Here is a 20,054-nt window from a genome sequence, read left to right on the forward strand (position 1 = left end):
TATCATGTCTCAGGGACACTGGATTTAAATCTTATTTTCAAAAACTTTCCAGGACACGCAAGGTTATAGATTACCTGGAGGTGTCTGGACATTTTAGCTACAACCTAATTAAGTTAACTGAAAAAAAAAATGCTATTTTCTCATGCATTTTCTTTTTAATTGAAAGGCTTAGAAACATCCTAACTACCTCAGCACAGAATTAATAGAGTCATAAAACTGTAGCAGTCAATCACAATGTCAATAAAGCGCTTTAAGGCATATGGTCTTAAGATTTCTCAGCCAATGCAGCTAAAATATTACATATTACCAATTCCAAAACAAAAAAGAAAAAATCATACTCTAAATAAACGCCTTACCACAGAAATCGTTATCTAGACTCTGATGCTTCTTCTAATTTAGCAAAGTACTTTTTTTTCTTAGGAAGGCTCAGCTCAGCTGCTTGCAAACACACTCACACAAACCACACAAGCAGCCACGAATAACTCGGGCTCGCCCCGCGAAGGCCTCCCGGACCTTGGACTCACCTGGCTCAGTGGCCCAGTTCGGACCGGGCCGGACAGAAAAGCTGAACGCCCGAGTGTCACCACATCCAGCGCATTCCGACTTAGCACAAGTGGAGGCGGCTCCGAGGGGTCTGGGGACGAGAGCTCTTCCTAGTCTTGGACGAGGAGCGGCGGCAGACATCGCTGCTCCGCCCGCTCACGGCGAGGGGCTCGGCTCGGCTCGGCTCAGCCCGTCCTCGGGTCCCGCTATGGGGAAGAGCTGGCTGGCGGAACAGCGGCTCTTCTGCGCCGTCAGCCTCCGCCGGGGGGCTGGGGGCAGCGCCGCGCAGGAGCCGTTAACGGCCCGGAGGAGCCGTTGGCGCTAGCTCCCCGTGCTCGCCTCAGGGCGCTGGGCGGGAGCCGCTGCCGCCGCAGGGCGCCCGCCGCCCCGGGCTCCCCCTCCGTGGCAAGGGGAAATCCTGGCGCTCGGAGACGCTCCCGCGCCTCCGCCAGGGCCAGGCGCAGCGAGCGGAGAGCCCGGCGGCGCTCTCCCGCGGCGAGTGGCAGCCGCCGTGCTCTGCGTGATGATTTTCTGGTACCTTGCTGTGCATTAGGTACCTGTTTTACAAAAAACGATACGAAGAGAATTGCAATAATTCACTGGTATTACCTCAAAGTGGTTCACACTTTTTAACCTTTAATCATGCTGCACATACCCAAAATTACTCATTAGTTTCATGCAGTGAGTATTAAAAAGAACCTATTTCAACACCTCCACAACTTTTTTTTTTTTTTTTTTTTTTTTTTTTTTTTTTTTTTTTTTTTTTTTTTTTTTTTTTTTTTTTTTTTTTTTTTTTTTTTACTTTGGACACAATAAACAGCTGAAAGTCTTCTACATTTTAGCTGACCTCTGACTTGTATTTACCCAAGTAGAATCTCATAAGAAATTAGTCTCATAAATAAAACAAGGCATTCCTAGTATGTTTTTTAACTTCATTTTTTTTCTGATTTTAACCTTTGCTAGACAAAATATTATAACGCATAAATGAATACAGGCATTTATAGAGATGTCAGGGCATGTACTAGCAATGTCCCCTTCCTTGGTCTCATATGCAGACAAGATTTATACAAGCAGACCTCTGCCCATTGCCAGCCTATGGGTAGCCATATGAGCCAATAGGTTTGTCAGGTCAGCACTGCACTTTAACTCCCTACCTGAATATTAACTTTATAATTGTTCTAGCAACAGCAAAGACCATCAGCAACCACCACCTTAACAGCTTGCTTTCTGTAGGGCCTATGTTAGGGGAGCCTTCAAAAACTTAGCCCAAATTAATACATGAGTGCAGTAAATAAAACAGGATCAAGATCTCAGCTTTGCCTCTGTAGAAGAGGGAAAGGAGGCTTGTATTTATTGAAGCTAAAATTTTCCACCCTAAGGGTGTGGGTTAAAACCTGTAAGTTAAACCGAGTGTAAGGTTAAAACCTCTCGCTTCCAGAAGGGAGAAAGACAAGATGACAAATTTGATCTTTTGCAAGAGAAAATTAGTGATATTTAAAGAAAGTTCCACTGCTACAAATCACTGTGCAAGGAATCTTAGAAGAATGATTGACCAATTTTGACTCAACAAATTAGTCACGAGAGCTACTCACTGCAGCAATTACCTTGTAGCCTGTATTCATGATGGTCCATTAGACATAGTGCAGGAGCTTTTGTATTATACATTCTGTAGTGTCCATGGCCTGCTCTCTCTAAACAGGATATATTGGCTGCTGCTTTGCATTCCTAGCTGGTGTGTCTGACAAGAAGTGTGAACATCTCTTTYGTGCGGTCATATTTTATCAAGTGGGTGGTTCTGATGAGCATCAAAATATGATGGAAAACTAGGTTTCGTCATATGATCATATTAGACAGTCCCTGAAGCTAGCAAATTATTTAGCAATTCAGGCATGCAATCATGGATTATGAACAAGCAGATATCATTTGTTTGGAGCAATTCTGTAAAGACTCTGTTATGCCTGCATCCTTTTCTTTTAAATATTCATGTTTTTTATATGTAAAAAGCTCAGTATACATCAAATCTCTCCCACTTCCTAAACTAACATTCTTTGCTATGAGACTTATAATGCTTGTTTCGTTTTTAAATTACATCTTTATTGCTTTCAGCTCTGGCACCGTTTCATGAATGCAGATTTTTCATGTAATGTGAAGGGACTATCACTCTGTGCAAGGTTCATGGTATTTGCCTTCTCTAGGCAAGTTACTTAGGCATTTCTCATGAATTAGTTCACACTCATAACATTTTTTATTTCAAAATTATTTAGTTTTCAAAACAGCTTCAAGTTTTCTTGGGCTAGTGGCTGGCAAATGTGGAAAACCAGAAAACACCAGAAGCTTTTGCCATTCTGTGATCCCATATCCTTCAGTATCCTAAAACGAACTAACAGCTCTTTTCTACAGTTCTTGACTCAGCCAGCTTTAAAAGCTAATGGTACACTGAAACACGACTTGAACAGGATAGTATTTCAAAAAAAGAAGCCCAGATTGCTAAGCAAGCAGAATAAAAGTGAAAAGGCTTATAATCTCCTTCCCCCYCCTAAAATGCCATCAAATGGTCACCCTTGTCTTCTAGATTGTTTCAGCCCAGCATTTTTGGAAGGGCTTTTGGAGTTTACAACAAACCACGTACGTCTTTCATTTCCCTTATCCCCTTTCCCTGGTCTCCTCCTTTAGTGGGCCCTGTACTGACTCAGTCTCTTCTTTCTGATTACTCCACCTTTCACTCCAGAAGCTTCCCACAGATGTGCAAGTTCAGCAGCTCCTAGGTAATTTTCACTTGACTGCTTCCTTTTTAGGTGGTTTGGACCGGTGAACACTGGGTTAACAGCCACAATTCCTTTAAGCAATATGTATCATAATTAACTATGACTACACCACAGTTATAACCCATCATTTTCATTTAACCACATACAACTTCCTAGAAAATAGAAGAAAAAAACCCATTTGCTTAGTATTTCTAGTCAAGAAATAATAAAAGCTGTCCAAAACATGACATGGTCATTGCAAATTTTGGAGGCTATTACTTGCATAGCTAGAAGTAGCTATTTATCTTTGGTTCTGTATGTTCCTGCATCCAAGCCTGTCTTGATCAAAATGAGTATCTTCGTACCAGGCTGAATAAGTTCTGTTCAAGCTTGAATGAGTTTGGCTCATTTTTAAATTGTAAACACTTAACGAATGGATTGTTTCTTTGTTTAGGTTGTTAAATAAATAGGCAGAGATGTGATTTGCAGCATGGGTTATACAGGAATTTTATGTTATTTTAGGCCTCTCAGTGAAGAGATCTACCGCAGAACAGTACAGGAAGGAGATGCTCTCACACATTCATTATCTTTTTACCTTTGTCAGAAGAGAGTGGTGGAATGCTTTGATTTTTGAAGYAGCAAATACACCTCTTGTTTGAGATTTGTTTCTCCCCTCCCCTTTCTTGAACACCCAGAATTTTGATAACTACACTTCTGTACAACAGGGCTTGCTATATAAGCTAGGAGGTGCAGAATTCAGTGGGTCTGCAGACTCAAACATCTCACAGCAGCAACTACAGGTAGCTAAGTTGTCTGCTTAATGTTCATGGGTTCGCAGTTGTTAATTTCAGTTGGGAGGCAGACATCCTCCCCAAATATGGTGAGATCTCAAGTATGACGACTGTGTAAATTTGGTAAAACCTTGTAGCAYGGTAATACAATTATGCCAAAGTATATTCCACTCAGACCAAAAGTACCCAGCCAGGAGAATAATTGCTTACAATCAAGTACATCTTTTTACTGTATTTTAGTAACCTGAACCTTATCCTCAAAGCATGAAAGCCGGCACTTAACAAAAATTAAGCTTGGTAGATAACATTACTTTGCTATGTTCAAGCCATATCTTTCTTCTGGAAGGGATTTTTTGTTGTACTGAATTTTAGTTGTTTGCAATGGTGAGGGACAGTATCAGTTTAGTCACTTATGGGAAAGAAGCATGTTTTCGTCCTTTAACTGAACAAAGGTAAGGCTGCATATTTATTGTTCTAACAGCATCTGATCCTGCTATAGGACAGGAGAGATCTACTTTAGAAACAGCCAAATAATCCATCTCTTTGGAAAGAGGTTAAAAAGGAACATAGCATTTTGACATATGTTTTGGCTTTTTCTGTACACCCTGAGGACTCCCAGTTTAGAAAAGGAATTTGCTGTAAGAGGTGCTTTTTGTTAAAGATCCACTAGTTGCTGGGCCAAAACTAATAGCTGTTCATAAGATTATGAAAGGGCAAGATGACAGTTGTTTGTTATGGTTGCATCTTCATCTTCCTTCAGCTATGTAGTATCAGCTTATGATTGTTTCTTTGCAAAAACTCAATTCAATACAACACAAATAAGCTGGCTTTACTTCAATTTATGATGCTTGCATTGACATCAGAACATCTGTTCAAGACACCTGCAATTCTCATAAGAACAGTTTACGTTGAAGTAGACCTCACAGAGAAGCAAAATTTGTCCAAAAAAGTCAATAATTATTCACCCAAGAGATCAGAGAAAACCAAGTACCTATTCAAACCTTACTGTAGGACAAAGGAAGATCAGGCACTTTGTAATTATCTATATGGATACATGGGATGGATTACCCAAGCATTAGCAAGCAGACCCTTCATTAATTTTCCTGCTAGTAGAAATCCCTTTAGAGGAAAGAAATACACCTCACACATCACTGTGACTCCACTTTTTGCTAGGTAAGAACATCACACCCAAAATTACACCCACATGTAACTTTTCTCTAAAGGACAACTCGCATACTTTGAAAAAAAGTAATTTATTTTCACTGCTTTAATCTCTCTACTGTAGTGTTAGCACTTAACATAAGCATCACTCTTCTACTGTCTATTTACAGTCCATTGAAATGTATACTCTACAAATACAATACATGTTTTCAGAAATGTAAGGGGAAATGCACATTTTTGAAAAATTTTTAAAAGTGACACTCATCTGTACAGGATCCTCAAATTTATCATCCAAGAAATAATCTTTATACAACGTAGTATCCATACAGCTATGAAAGGGCAGGTGCTACATTGACAAAGCAGCAAACTTGCAGTAATACAATAACATACAGAAAATGGATGTGTTTTAGGGCACCAGATAATACATTTAGTACCATTGAAGCTGTAAATTTAGTATATCCAGATCTCTAGAAACATAAAACTGCAAACCTGGAGAATGTTTTAAAAAATATTAAACATTATATACACATGAGGTAAATGTACCTTGGTCTTTTAAGAGGTAATTTGAGTTTAAAGCAACTGATATAGTTATGTTTTCTTTTACACAAAATGATTAACAACTTGTAATCGTTTCAATGGCACAGTATAGAGCTAACTAAAAGTGAATTTCATGGCAATCACTCTCAGAACAATTATGGGGAAAAAAAAGCAGCCTCTTATTCTGACACTTTCATACCCCTACAAAATCAATTCCAAAGTCTTTACCCTATATACATAGTTTTTTTTTTTAGGATTACAAGTCGAACCATTTGAGGGTGTAAGTGTGCCATACTTGGAAAGTCAGCTTGAGAAAAAAAGCTAGAATTCCAGCTTTTAAGATTGAAAGGTCCCTGAAGAATTCCAGCATTCCAAAAAACAACATTTCAGGATTTTCAGCATCAGATCTTTTCCAACATTCCTTATTCTTCGTGTCCATATCCACCCAGTCACAAATCTGTAAACTGAACTGAGGCATCAATGCTACTAAAATGTCAAACTGATTAAATCCATGAAACTTGAGTGAATGTATAATGCATTCATATTTACAAACATTTGCATCAGTACTCAGAAACTGTTTTGGTATATACTTGAAATGATATAAAATTAATATTTTGAATGCTAAAATATTTTGGTCCCCCTGGATTTCCAAGAGCAGATCTGGTGATATTACAATCTTAATTTAAAAAATACTTATGTGTTCCTGTGTCCATATATATAAGATATGATATTACACAGGTAACATTTAATGTTACATAATATGTACAGACACACCCTTTGTAAAAGGTGTTCAGTTTATATAATGGAAAAGAACAAAGCTTTAAGTTGTGGTGTCAGAACTGAGGATATGTATAGCTCTATTCAGAATTTCTGTTCTGCATTTTAGTAGGAATAATAATGTTGTCCCAAAAGAATTTTCATAAAATCATAGTGTATCAAGCCTCCTTTGTGCACTTTGTAATAGAACCTTGCAAAAAACAAAAGTTAAAAGTTAGAATAGCATAAGAATAGTTACTATCAATTCAGAAGATAACTAGTTAAGTGGGCGAGATAACCAATGCAACAAACTGCTGTATAGTTGAAGTAATCTGCCTGTCATGATGCTGTTCAACTGCCTTAGATTCTCTTTTAAATGCAATAGAGCTGCTTCTTGTGTTTTAGAAGACTAAGCATCACTGTGATATTTTTAGTTGCTGAAAACAGTAATGAAATTTGATGAATTATTGAAAATTCCCACATTACCGAGATTATTGTAAAGACTGGAAGCATGCTAGTAGCCTGACATTTTTAAGATATGACTTATACCATTTGTATCTATGGTGAAGAAACAGGTACACGTATGGAAAACTCAGAATTTAACAAGGGTACCAACTTTATATTTTTTTTTCTTTTTTCTTTTTTAATAGGAAAGCTTTGAAATCAGTATGGCACTATAGTAAATTCTACTTCATTGCTGAAGTGTTTTCTTTAAATAGTTGTTTAGACACACAGAACTTGTCAGAGAGGGATGCCAAATAGATAAACTGGGAGTYTGTGTGCACTTAATCATTTCTTAATCAGTCATAACTGAAAAACTGTGGTGCAGACCTTGACTGTCCAGTTGCACAAAGGTATAGTTTATTCTATTTAAAATACCTGCATGAACTCAACTTCCTACTTTTACAGAGGCCTGAAGCAAATGAGCCTGACTGGTCAGACAACACAGAACAAACTAAATATGTACAGCTGTCAGGTTTATAACTCAATTGTTTTCTACTAAGGATTTTTCTTTCCTTCCTCTGCAAGTGTCATCTTCCAGTATAAGTAAACTCATCTACGACAGCTGAATAAAGTATTTCAATATTTACAGTTCAACCTCTGCAGCTCCATAATTCCCACATCATTTAAATCCATCTCCAAGCACGCATTAATAACACTGATATTTCCAAATTCTTAACTCCTTTGCCTGTTATACCTATACAGCCTGAGCATAAGTCTTATGCCACCCGTATAGCCTCTTCTTATAAAACCTACCCATCTTATTGCTTCAGTAACCATGCACTACAGACTAAAAAAATAATCTTGACTACTGCTAACAGCTGTTCAATCAAAATGATACTCTTGGCAGTTACTAGCTTTGTCAAAAATTCTCAAAGTACTTTACACTGAAGTATGAAGAAGAAACAGAATTAAAGTTACTCTTTGTATTGCATAGCAGGATGGGTAGTGATGTGTTCTGGATGGCAGGAAGTTAACTGTTAGGTGGCATGTTAATTACCAGGCACATTTACACACAGAAATCCAAATGACTTTTTTTGGAAATTAATGAAATCAAAGGTCAACCAGACTCTTCCTAATATTGCAATTCAAACAAATATATATTATATATATACACATAAAAACATAAATTTTATATATATATAAATATATATTTGAATTGTGTGTGTATATATACACATGTATGTGTGTGTATGTATGTGTGTATATATATATATACACGTGTGTATATATATATATATATACACACACACACACACGAGACTGCAGATTTGAAATTTTCCATGTGGATTCCCTGCTCCTCTCTGGAAGTTATACATTTGGGCAGGAAGCAATTCAATTTATGAACAAGGCTGCCAAAGCCTCCTTAAATTCTCAGGCAAATCCAGACTAAAGCTATGCATATTCTTCTGTGTTCTTATGACAACACAAGCTACCATAAGCTTTGTTCTTGTAACTATGAAGAGGATTGCAGGAATCCCCTGGTAACAAAGACCTGCAGGTCACCACTTTGTGTATGAGGCACACAAAAAATATATGCACATAAAGTTCATAAGCAGCTTTTAACTTTCTAGTACAAAAGCCCAAATAAATTCTCCCTAATTACAGGTGTACTTAATCCTCGTTTAAATATTGTTCGTGAGCCTAAAGACTCTGCAGAGTTGCACAGAAAATATACTTTCCGTAATTGATTAAGGAGTAGAAACTCCCTTAAGAACACTTTAGCCCTCTTGCTACTTCTCTTAAGTAGACAAGGGCACTTCAAGCATTTTAAAAGTACCACTTGATTAAAAAGTCTTATAACTCATGACTTGACAATTACAAAATACAACAGTGAACTAACTAGCTTACACTATTTAAAAATCCCAGAATTGTTTAAACAATCAGATTTTGGTAAAATTAAAGATAATTTGAGAATTATTTACTCATGTGCTGAGTAGAATCTGAATTAGATCTTAGGTAAGGAAATGAATTAACTGACTTTTGAACTTGTAATTTAGAAACCACAAGTACCATAGGCTTTGCATGTTCCTACTGTTTTGCATTAAAACTCAAAAGCGGCACTTATTGGTAAAATACAATCTATTTTGAAGGCAATGTAATGCTCTGAAAAAGAGGAGGGAAAAAAGTAACCATGTAGAAAGTATAATTGCATAAATTATGTTCCCCACAAATGAATGAGGTCATTTTGTAAATTAAGGTAAGAGTCCAAAAGATATACAACCTTATAGCTAGCAGAGTATACTGCAATAGTACATTCAAAATCTAAAACAAAGAACTGTGACAGTGGTTCAAAATACTCAATGTACTAGCCAGGATTAAAATTGCTTAAAGAGCCATCAACGCACTCTAGAACAAGTTAGCGAACCAGTTCCATTTAGAAGTGACCTTCATATTTTTAGCACACTTAACTAAATGTTAAGACCAGCTATCAACTCTCCAAACAAGTTACAGGTTAATAAAAAAATAAAACTAGACTACACAATAGTTTGTATCCTGGGAAAGAGGTGTTCATAGTGCACAGAAAGGACCCAACACAACTGTTCAGCATGTCCACAAAAATCCTGGGGCTATTAAGTGATGTTCCTATGAAGTATTAAAAGGCAGCAATATCCTTCTGTTCCCTCAGTGAGGTAGGACAATTAACCTTTGTAACACGCCACCTGGTGCAGATAGATTTTTACAGTACTCCTCAGTAGCAAATCCAGGACTACATCTTTATCCCCTCCTGTTGACTAAGTTGTGATAACGTTTTCTTAATGCGCAAAGCTGTTAGCCTAGCGGCTCCATTGGCATACCAGCATTCCCGCATAATTTTTGCCATTACTCGTAATGCCTGCAAAGGAAAGAAATAATTACATGTAATGGACTTTTGTTTTGCCTTGGCCTTTTACAATACACATTTCTAAAGTCTATTACTAGTACTACTGCTGCATGCAAGAGTGTTTTATTTAAAACACCAAATTCTTACTTCACAGAAAGCGTGAAGAAAAATAAAGTTAAATATTGTAGAGAACACTAGTATTTTTCAGTACAACTTCACTCACACTAATATATTTCAATGAAATATTAGCAGTTTGATTGTAACTATTTTCTGAAGTCTTGCATCAAACAAAGATATTCTTGTTTTTATTGTACCTCCAGTTGAAAAGCAATAGTAAAACAGAAGAAAGCACCTAGAACTGGTACAAGACTGCTGTCTAGCTGAGAATGTACTCAATCACTTCCTTGAATGTGCTTGTCAGGRAGTTAAACACATAGCAGCTCACTAGTTTTATCAGCTGTCTTCCTCAAATTGAAGCTCTCTAATAACTCTGAACATTCTTGGAGTTTTGTCATCTTTCAAACAGCCACTCCTTGAAATCTGTGAATGCTACTATCACGCAACAATGCAAAAATTAAATGACCAAAGAAGATATTAGCTATAAAATTCTAAGTTTGTAAACTCAGGCCTATAAAAATAAACAGTTAAGAACGTTTGCAGGATTGGAATAGCAGCATTTAAAAACTAATCTGTAGCCTGTGGGTGCATGTTGCCTTTCCCTTCCATCTGCATTCTCACCAAAACTTTCAGGCCTTCACTTATGTATTCATTTCACACATTCCACAATCTAGTTCCCTCATCCATCTAAAGTACACCACATCTCATTCTCATACTCCTACATTAGCCTACTTCAGCTATTCTCTTATGTTCTGAACCAGAAAGCATTGGTTCTAGCCCTAGCTGAACTCCTGGAGCAAGCGATATGAACAAATAGATTGGAAAGCCAGGAGCTTGTTGCTGTGCGTACTGCCTCCTGGGAGCTGGTAAGCATGATGGAACTTGCTCCACAATCAGGTAAGCGCTTCTACAGAGGCATGATCAGCAGCTGTCATTACATACATAATCCAGTTTTAAGTCTTTAGCTTACAAAATCCTCAGCTTCCTAATAACTGTGTTCAAATAAATGCAGAGTAAAAAAAAATCAAGAGAAAGCACCAAGGCCATCCTGGTTTTTGATGAAAAACCATCTACTTACACAATGATAGGGCAAAGACCCCTGAGCTAGTTCTGAGTGGGCTTGTGCATGCATGTGAGGCAACACAATAGTGCTAAAATTGCCAGTTGTGCCCCCAAAACAGTTTAACCCTGTTGGCATAGCACTAACTAGTGAGTCCTGTCTGTTGAAAATGATAACCAGACAGACTAGTTTTAACCAGRTTCGTGCCAATTGGTTTATGAACTATTGATTGCTTTTGACTATCTCAGATATTTCTACTACTCCCTTATTATATAATTTATTTGCAGCGATGCTTCCTGGATAATATAATCTATACTGGCTTTAATTTATATTAACTTTGTCTACTGCTTCACAGAATACTCCATACTGGATTAGCTACTCATTTTTATGAGGCTGTTTTAAAAATTTACACATGACCAAAGACTATCAGCATGCAATAAAGCCAAAATAATAAGAATGAAAGCAAGATCCAAGGCAAACTTTCCCCCTTCAACAACAGAACTAAGACAAACACAAATTTTTAAGCTGTCAAAAAAAAAAAATAGTAAAAGGCATTCAAACAGCTTTAGCATGGTTAGCTAACACTCACCTCACAGCTCTGCCATCTGTTTGGAATATTGGGCCTTAACTTCTGCTCACAAACAACTTTTCTCATTTCCTCAACTGAAGGATCTGAAGGGACAAGGTCATAGTATGGCAACTGGTAATCTTCATGGATTCCTGTAATTGGTTGAAAATAGTTTTACTTTAGTTAACAGAAGTTATGCATTCTTTCCTTATGTTCATTGTTTATTGGTACTCAATTTTCTTTTTCTGTTTTCATTTAAAGTTATATTAATGACTGAAAACAAACACAAGGGACACTACAAGCCTTAAACATACTTCAGGATTGTTAAAACTACACTTGAATTTTAAATTTTGAAATACATTTGGAAAAGATGGAAGCTATGTCAAATCTTTCATATGATATACTAAAGACATGCTTTTTGGAAGCAGATTACTTATGATACCATGTTTTATTTTAAATAAGGTATGCACATCGTCTACACGCATTATGTCTGAAGCTTAGCTGACTTTTGTTCCTTGCTCTCAATAAGCAAACATTAACTTCACCCCTTTTTCTCCTTTATGTAAGGGTTTTAGAGGAAAAATTACTACAGACTATTTCCTGTTTGCTTCAGTAGGTATGGTTTATCAATATACACAAAGGTACAACGAGCCAGTCATTTAGACAATTAACAGTTAGAGTCTGAGCCACACTCACTTTATATTCTTTTTAGAGAAAACAGTTTGCTCAAAACTTAGAKAGATTCTACAGGTTACTTAAAATTCCTTAGTTTGTCTAGTTTTGTAAAGATTGCAACATACCACCAATTGAACATCGCCGAGCTACTTCCCAAAATACTAATCCCATTGCATAGATGTCTGCTCGCTTGAATGACTCAAAGTGTTTCATATTTATGGAATCATCTAGAACTTCAGGAGCCATGTACCTGTTTGCAATAAAACAGAAAACATTCAATTTCATATGTACTTACAGTAGAGGATGTTCAGTTCTACTGTTCAGCTCAAAAACAAGAAAACAAGTTTAAATGTTTATGTAGGAGATGACTCAGTGTACCTTATGAAAATTAGGACATTCAAAACTTCTTTGCTCTTAGTCTATACATTTCCAAAAAAAGAAAAAAAAAAAGAAACAGTGATCAAAATTGAGATCAACTATTTCTGTTAAATTCTATTTAAGAAATACAGTCACATTTGATTATCAACAGAGTATATGCTTGACAATTTCAAAAATACTAAGTCAAGAAAAATGAGAGCCAAATTAAGAGCAAGAAAATTGAGAGTACAGCTTAAAAAGGCTTCAGTTTTGATGAAAAAGAAGGGAGCGGGGAGAACAGACAGCAAAAACAGAGGCTCCATGTACCAGACTATATAAGCACTAACAGAATTCTCACATAAGGAGCAGCAGTTTACAGGAAGTTAGTGGTTCTTAACACAGAAAGTAAACTACATCACAAGGCCTTAGAAACATGCAGCTTCAAAAAGAAATAATTTTATTGTGGGAGCTGATCAGCACAAAGACAATGGAGAAATTTTGTTGAAGAATTATTTCTGAGACACAAGGGAAAAGATTTACAGGAGGTAATCCCAAGAGTAGAGAAGACAGGCTGAACTCATTGGGCACAAACATAAAGGCAGCACTGTTAAGGGCTCCTTGGGAATAAAGGTTCCATACCTTAAAGTAACCGATTCTTCACAATACAGTTCAGTCCCACCATTAAACAAACATGCACTTCATACATGCAAGACCTTCTTTGAATAATAAATATGTTTGAGTTGCACATTCTGACAATTCATCTCACTTAAAAATTGAAGATTGAGATGGCTATACTCTTCTTACTCTTCCTGGCAATTAAAAATCTGTGATAGCCTTTCAAATGATAAGCAGAGATTAAAAGCTGGTCATAGAATCCAAACTACAGTTACCTCACTTGCAAATGTAACAACATAAGGTACAGTCACACTAAGTAAAATATTAGTGTGGAGCTCATTTTGGGTGATTGAGAGGCAGAATACCATCACAGGGCTGGAATCACAGAATGGTTGAGGGTGGAAGGCACCTCTGGAGATCATCTAGTCCAACCCCCCTGCTCAAGCAGGGTCACCTAGAGCATGTTAGACAGGACTGCACCCAGGCGGGCCTTGAATATCTTCCAAAGGAGGAGACTCCACAGCCTCTCTGGGCAACCTGTTCCAGTGCTCTGTCACTCTTACAGTGAAGAAATTCCCCCTCACGTTCAGGCAGAACTTCCTGTGCTTCAATTTCTGCCCATTGCCTCTTGTCCTGTCACATGGGACAACTGGAAAGAGTCTGGCCCTGTCCCCTTGACACCCTCCCTTCAGGTACACATTGATAAGATCCCCCCTCAGTCTTCTCTTCCCCAGGCTAAAGAGGCTCAGCTCTCACAGGCTTCCCTCCTAAAAGAGATGCTCCAGTCCCCTAATCATCTTTGTAACCCTTTACTGGACTCTCTCCAGTAGCTCCATGTCTCTCTTGTACCAGCAGCCCACAACTGGACGCAGTACTCGAGATGAGGCCTCACCAGGGCTGAGYAGAGGGGCAGGATCACCTCCCTCRACCTGCTGGCAACACTCGTCCCAGTGCACTCCAGGATACCGTTGGCTTTCTTGACCACAAGGGCGCACTGCTGGCTCATACTCAACTTGTTGTCCACCAGCACTCCCAGGTCCTTCTCTGCAGAGCTGCTCTCCAGGAAGTCAGCCTGCAGCCTGTATTGATGCATACATTTATTTCTCCCTAGGAGCAGGACTCTGCACTTGCCCTTGTTGAACCTCATGAGGTTCCTCTCTGCCCAGCTCTCCAGCCTGTCCAGGACTCCCTGAATRGTAGCACAGCCCTCACGTGTATCAGCCACTCCTCCCAGCTTGGTATCATCAGCAAACTTGCWGAGGAGGCACGCTTTCCCTTCATCCAGGTCATTGATGAAGAAGCTGAACAAGACTGGACCCCATACTGAGCCCTGGGGGACTCCACTAGCTACAGGCCTCCAGCTACTCTGTGCCACTGATGACAACCCTCTGAGCTCTGCCTTTCAGTCAAATCTCAAGCCACCTCACTGTCTGCTCATCTAACCCACACTTCCTGGGCTTATCTAGGAGGATGTTATGGGAGACAGTGTCAAAAGCCTTGCCGAAGTCAAGGTACACAATGTCCACTGCTCTCCCCTCATCTACCCAGTCAGTCATGCCATTGTAGAAGGCTACTAGATTGGTTGAGCAGGATTTCCCCTTCGAGAATCCATGCTGACTACTCCTGATCACCACCTTTTCCTCCATATGCCTGGAGATGACATCCAGGATGAGCTGTTCCATCACCTTTCCAGGGATGGAGCTGAGGCTCACCAGCCTATAGTTGCCTGGGTCCTCCTTCCTGCCCTTTTGAATATGAGAGTGACACTGGCTTTCTTCCAGTCCTCAGGCACCTCTCCTGTTCTCCAAGACCTTTCAAAGATGATGGAGAGCAGCCTGGCAACAACATCCGCCAGCTCCCTCAGTACCCATGGGTGCATCCCATCCGGACCCATGGATTTGTGGATGTCAAGCTTGCCCAGAAGGTCTCTAATCCTATCCTCCTCAACCAAAGGAAAGTCCTCCCTTCTCCAGACTTTCTTCCTTTCATCCAGGCTCTGGGATTCTTGAGTGGGATTCTGGGATTCTTCACCCTTAGTGGTGAAGACTTAAGCAAAGAAGGCATTCAGTAACTCTGCCACCTCTCCATCCCTTGTCACCAGTACCACCACCCCATTCAGTAGTGGGCCCAGATTTTCCCTGGTCCTCCTCTTGCTGGTGATGTATTTGGAGAAGCCCTTCCTGTTGTCCTTAACATCCCTTGCCAGACTCAATTCCAACTGAGTGTTAGCCTTCCTCAACGCATCTCTACATGCTCTGACAGCATTCCTATAATTCTCCCAGGTGGTCTGTCCCCTCTTCCACATTCTGTGGACTTTCTTCTTCTGTCTGAGTTTGGCCAGGAGCTCCTTTTTTACCCATGCTGGTCTCCTGCCCCCTTTGCTGCGCTTCTTACTGATATGGATGCACCGCTCTTGAGCTTGGAGGAAGTGAGGCTTCAATACTAGCCAGTTCTCTTGGACCCCCCTTCCTTCAAGGGCCTCAAACCATGGGTTACTCCAAGTAGGTCCCTGAAGAGCCCAAAGTCTGCTCTGCTGAAGTCCAGGGTTGCAGTCCTGCTTATTGCCTTGCTTCTTTCCTGCAGGGTCCTGAACTCCACCATCTCATGATCACTGCAGCCAAGGCTGCCCCCAACCTTCACATCTCCTACCAGTCCTTCTCTGTTGGTTAGGACAAGGTCCAGCAGGACACCCTTCCTCGTAGGCTCCTCCACCACCTGTGTCAAGAAGTTATCATCAGTGCACTGCAGGAGCCTCCTGGGACTGTTTGTACCTGGCTGTGTAGTCCTTCCAGCAGGTATCAGAGTGATTGGAGTCTCCCATGAGAACCAGGGTCTGTTATAGTGAGGCTACTTCCAGCTGTCTGTAGAAGGCCTTGTCAGCTTCCTCTTCCTGATCAGGTGGCCTATGGGTGTTTACTACAATATCCCCTATGTCAGCCTGCCCTTTGATCCTCACCCATAAGCTCCTAACTGCCTCCTCCTCCATTCCTACGCAGAGCTCAATGCATCGTAGCTGAGTGGAATGAGTGGCTCTCAAATATCCACAGGAGAAATGTATGCAGAGTTTCATGCAATCAACATAATACAAAATCCTAGGATACCTCCCCCCCACTCCACATCATTGATAGCCAGCAGAATACAAGACTGACTTTTAAGAGTATTCGTAAAGAAATCTTGAAATTTAAACTTCAAGAAAGTTCTCAGCAGTACTGTGTCATATGGAAGTGACACTGGACGAAGCAAGGGATATCAAAAGCATAAAAAAAGTAACCAATAGTCCAAAGTTTTTTGGCAGGGAGAGGAGGAAGGGAGGGAAAGTGCTAGCCAGAGGCAGTTCTCATAAGCTTCTTTATAGGCATGTAAATTCCCTGTAAGTGATAACAGCATAAGCAGAGGACAAAGATACATAAGATTTACTTTGACTGTACATACTGAATAGAATGCAGAGTCTTAAAATTAAGCCAACAAGATGTCACAATCCTCCACACCAGATAGGCTCAAGACATTCTAGCCCACCTATATCAAGAAGTCTCTTATTTAAAAAAAAAAAAAAAAAAGAAGATTGGTGGGTTAGTACTTTCCTGCCCTGCACAAGGATATTGCATACATATTGGATAATCTTCTTGTGCTACTTACTGTGCTTGACAGTATAGTGATCAACTGCTCTAAAGAATGGATATTTGATCCATCTTAATCATACGGGGAAGAGGCATAGAGCTGAAAACCCCACCATGCTGCAAGTCTACCAGCATGAATCACTTACACAAGTAGCATAGGAGTTTGTTTCAATTTCTAAGTCATCCTAAACACAAGGGATTTAACAGAGAACATAAAAGGTCTAAACCTGGCAGTGGCCCTGACTTCATGCTCTTAAAAAAATAACTTCATTAAATTTCTTGGCAAATTGACTTCTTACTGTAATTCTCCATAAGCATTTATATTGGCTTTGGCTTCCATAACAACTCAGAATGCAGATTAATTACTCAAAAAAAGATTATTGCTGGACCAAGAGGCAAAAGACAAGTAGGTCATCCAGTGCAGTTAATGGATTAGCTGAAGTTTTACATCTATTAGACAAAAAGGAGCAAAACAAGCATCTCCTTAGAAATCTGTGTATTGCAAATGCATTGTTTGTCAGAAACAGTGCTTTGGGTTCTGGAGAGAACTGCACTACATACTAACACAATAGGCTTTGAGCTTCTGAACAAACAAGGTATGCAGCTACTCTCCAAGAATGCAAGGAGAGGTCTGCAAAGGAGTTTACAAATTATGTTGAGTATGGTCATGCCTAATACTAGATGCCTGATGGCTTTCCCCAACCCTCTCTGCCTTTCCAGTCCATGACTCTTGCTTAAATTTCCAGTACAACATACAGGGAGCTTGGTGTCATTGAACAGGACCTATATACAACACACTATGTGAGATAATTCCCTTCACCAAGCTTATACTTCACAAGCAGAGTTATATTTTGCTTGTGTGAGACTTGGATAAACTGCAGAAAAACACCCACACTAAGGTATAATTCACAGCCTGACTACTTGATTAAACTACCCACTTCAACTATAAAGTGACAGTTTTGCCACACTTCTCAAAAGGAAAAGGAGAACTAGACTACTTTTTGCTTGCTTCAGGAGGAGGAAGGGAGTGATTATTTCCTTCTCAGTTTAAAGTTCACATGTTCCTACTTCACACTATAGACCAAGTTGAGAAAATACACATTAACAGCCCCAGTGAAGCTAAGCCTCTGAGAAGAAATAGAGATTCATTCAACCAGAGGGAAGAATCACCAGTCACACTCCGTGCTTAGAGCACTCATCTGAAAACAAGTCTTGCTGACTCCCTAGGCCTTATGTTTTACAATAGACAGTTGCTGGAAAGATAAGTCCATGGACAAGTCACCCTGAACTTACAAAACTTCTCCACATGCAGAGGAGGTACCAGCAATGGTAGTCATCAGAGAGAATTAAAATTGCCACAGAACAGATAGAAAGTTTTCTCTTATGTGAGGAGAGGCAGGAGGAAGATCTTGAAACTAAAGATGCAGAGTTATTACCCAACTATTCACAAGAGGGAGTAAGGGGTGGAGAGCAAGTCATGAGAATGAGCAGTTTGCAGAGGGTAGAAGTAACTAATGACTTCAAAGTGGATTGACATGGTATGGAGCAGCAAGAGAGTTGGTACTGCTTTACCCTTACAAAGCAGCACGAGGTAGATAACTGGCAGCTTAATAATGCCTGTTCAAGAAAAGATCTTGCAAGGAGGATTCAGACACTGCTGAACAGATACTTCCTCCAAAGACTGGATCGAAGAAAGCAACTGATCTGCGTATCATTTTTCTTTGCATGCAGCTGTAGTAAAAACAAAGACACTTGCTTTTATTTCTTGCTTAAAAGCCAAATTTGTAGTGACAAAGGTTCAAGTAGTAGTTTGCTGTTTTCATTACCAATGATTATTGGAGACTTAGAGAAGGAATAATACCCAATATTTTGTAACCTAGCGACAACTCAGAAAACAAGTCTCATCTGACCATTTGTATAGAATTTAAATGGGCAAAGGACAATACAGCAGAGCTTTAGAACAAAGTAATTCCCTGTAATTTCAGTAACATAACTGTCAGTAAAATAATTTCAAATACAAGTTTCAAAGCCTTGCTCCATTATTTCATTATTAAAAAGCCATTATGTGCATCCTAGTTAACTGTAACACACGCAACTACAGTGTCTCACTAAAAATCAAAAAAAAAAAAAAGTGTATTTAGATGCATGGCCTGGAGACTGGGCAACATCACCACAGAGCTTTGTCCAACAATGCTAACGTGTATTCAGATTAATCTTGTTGGCCCTGAGTTATTATAGAGCTTCCATGCATTTTTCAGTAACAGAAGTTTTCTGAGTAAGATCACTTGACATACCACTAAAGTTACAGGTCTCAAAAGGATTTTCCCACACTGGACAACTCCCACTGCTGTGGTTCACTGTTAATGAACCACAGATACCTATTCACTATACAGCTGCACAGATTATTAAAGGAAATTAGTCCTACCTATCTTCAGCATAGCTTCTAGTTAAGTGTCTGAAGCTCTAGCAATGATAAATTACAGTCAACAAGTTTAACTGCATCAAAAGAAGTGCCATTCACCACTTAAACAATTCTTTTAAAGACAATAAATATATGTTCCCAAATTCAGTACTGACCTTTTTGTTCCTACTCTGTGGTTTGGAGCAATATCAATGGTGTCTGTAGCTGAATCGTGTCTTACAGCCAATCCTAGATCTGCAATGCAGCATGTTCCATTCTTTTTTACCAATATGTTTTTTGATTTCAAGTCTCTGTGGGCAATTGCGGGTTTTCCTGGAGGGGGGGGGGGAATATATATATAGATACATAAATAAAAAGGGCAAGATAGGGGAAAAGGAAGAAATCCTTACTGCTAAGAAAAGGCACCCAATATTATTCTAACTCTAGTGAAGATTGATGTTACTAAAATATCCCTTCTAGTTCTGCCATTTCACATGTACTATCAAGACTACCTCCTGAAACTTTTCATTGCGAACTAGCTGGCTGTCCAGAAAAGAAAAAACAAAGGATTTATCTGTCTCTCCACTGCTCTTCTTTCTCCCTGTGCATGCATATATTGCATACACACACACACACACTACTTGCTACAAAAATATTCCCAATATCTATGGAAACAAACTTCCATTAAGAATGATTAAAAAAAAAAGCACAAATCAAGTTTAAGAAGTATAGGCACCACTACTCAGTCTCTTTTAATAGTCATTTCGTATGAAAAATTCTTCAGTGG

At 39.2% G+C, this 20,054-nt stretch overlaps 1 protein-coding gene across 2 annotated transcripts in view; it reads right to left on the reverse strand.

Annotated features, from left to right (window-relative positions):
* Positions 1 to 5,315: 5,315 nt before the first annotated feature.
* Positions 5,316 to 20,054, reverse strand: part of TGFBR1 (transforming growth factor beta receptor 1) — a 38,128-nt gene continuing 23,389 nt past the window's right edge. For both annotated transcript variants that reach the window (XM_085306824.1, XM_085306826.1), the window contains exons 6-9: positions 19,444 to 19,600; positions 12,403 to 12,527; positions 11,624 to 11,754; positions 5,316 to 9,869 (exon numbers count right to left, since the gene is read on the reverse strand). In XM_085306824.1, the coding sequence (XP_085162950.1) occupies positions 9,744 to 9,869; positions 11,624 to 11,754; positions 12,403 to 12,527; positions 19,444 to 19,600 (539 nt within the window). In that variant the 3' untranslated portion in view covers positions 5,316 to 9,743. The remainder of the gene's footprint in view (positions 9,870 to 11,623; positions 11,755 to 12,402; positions 12,528 to 19,443; positions 19,601 to 20,054) is intronic.

Source organism: Rhea americana, unplaced genomic scaffold (assembly GCF_003343005.1).
Source record: "Rhea americana isolate MKP2758 unplaced genomic scaffold, rheAme1 scaffold_248, whole genome shotgun sequence".
Taxonomy (NCBI): Eukaryota; Metazoa; Chordata; class Aves; order Rheiformes; family Rheidae; genus Rhea; species Rhea americana.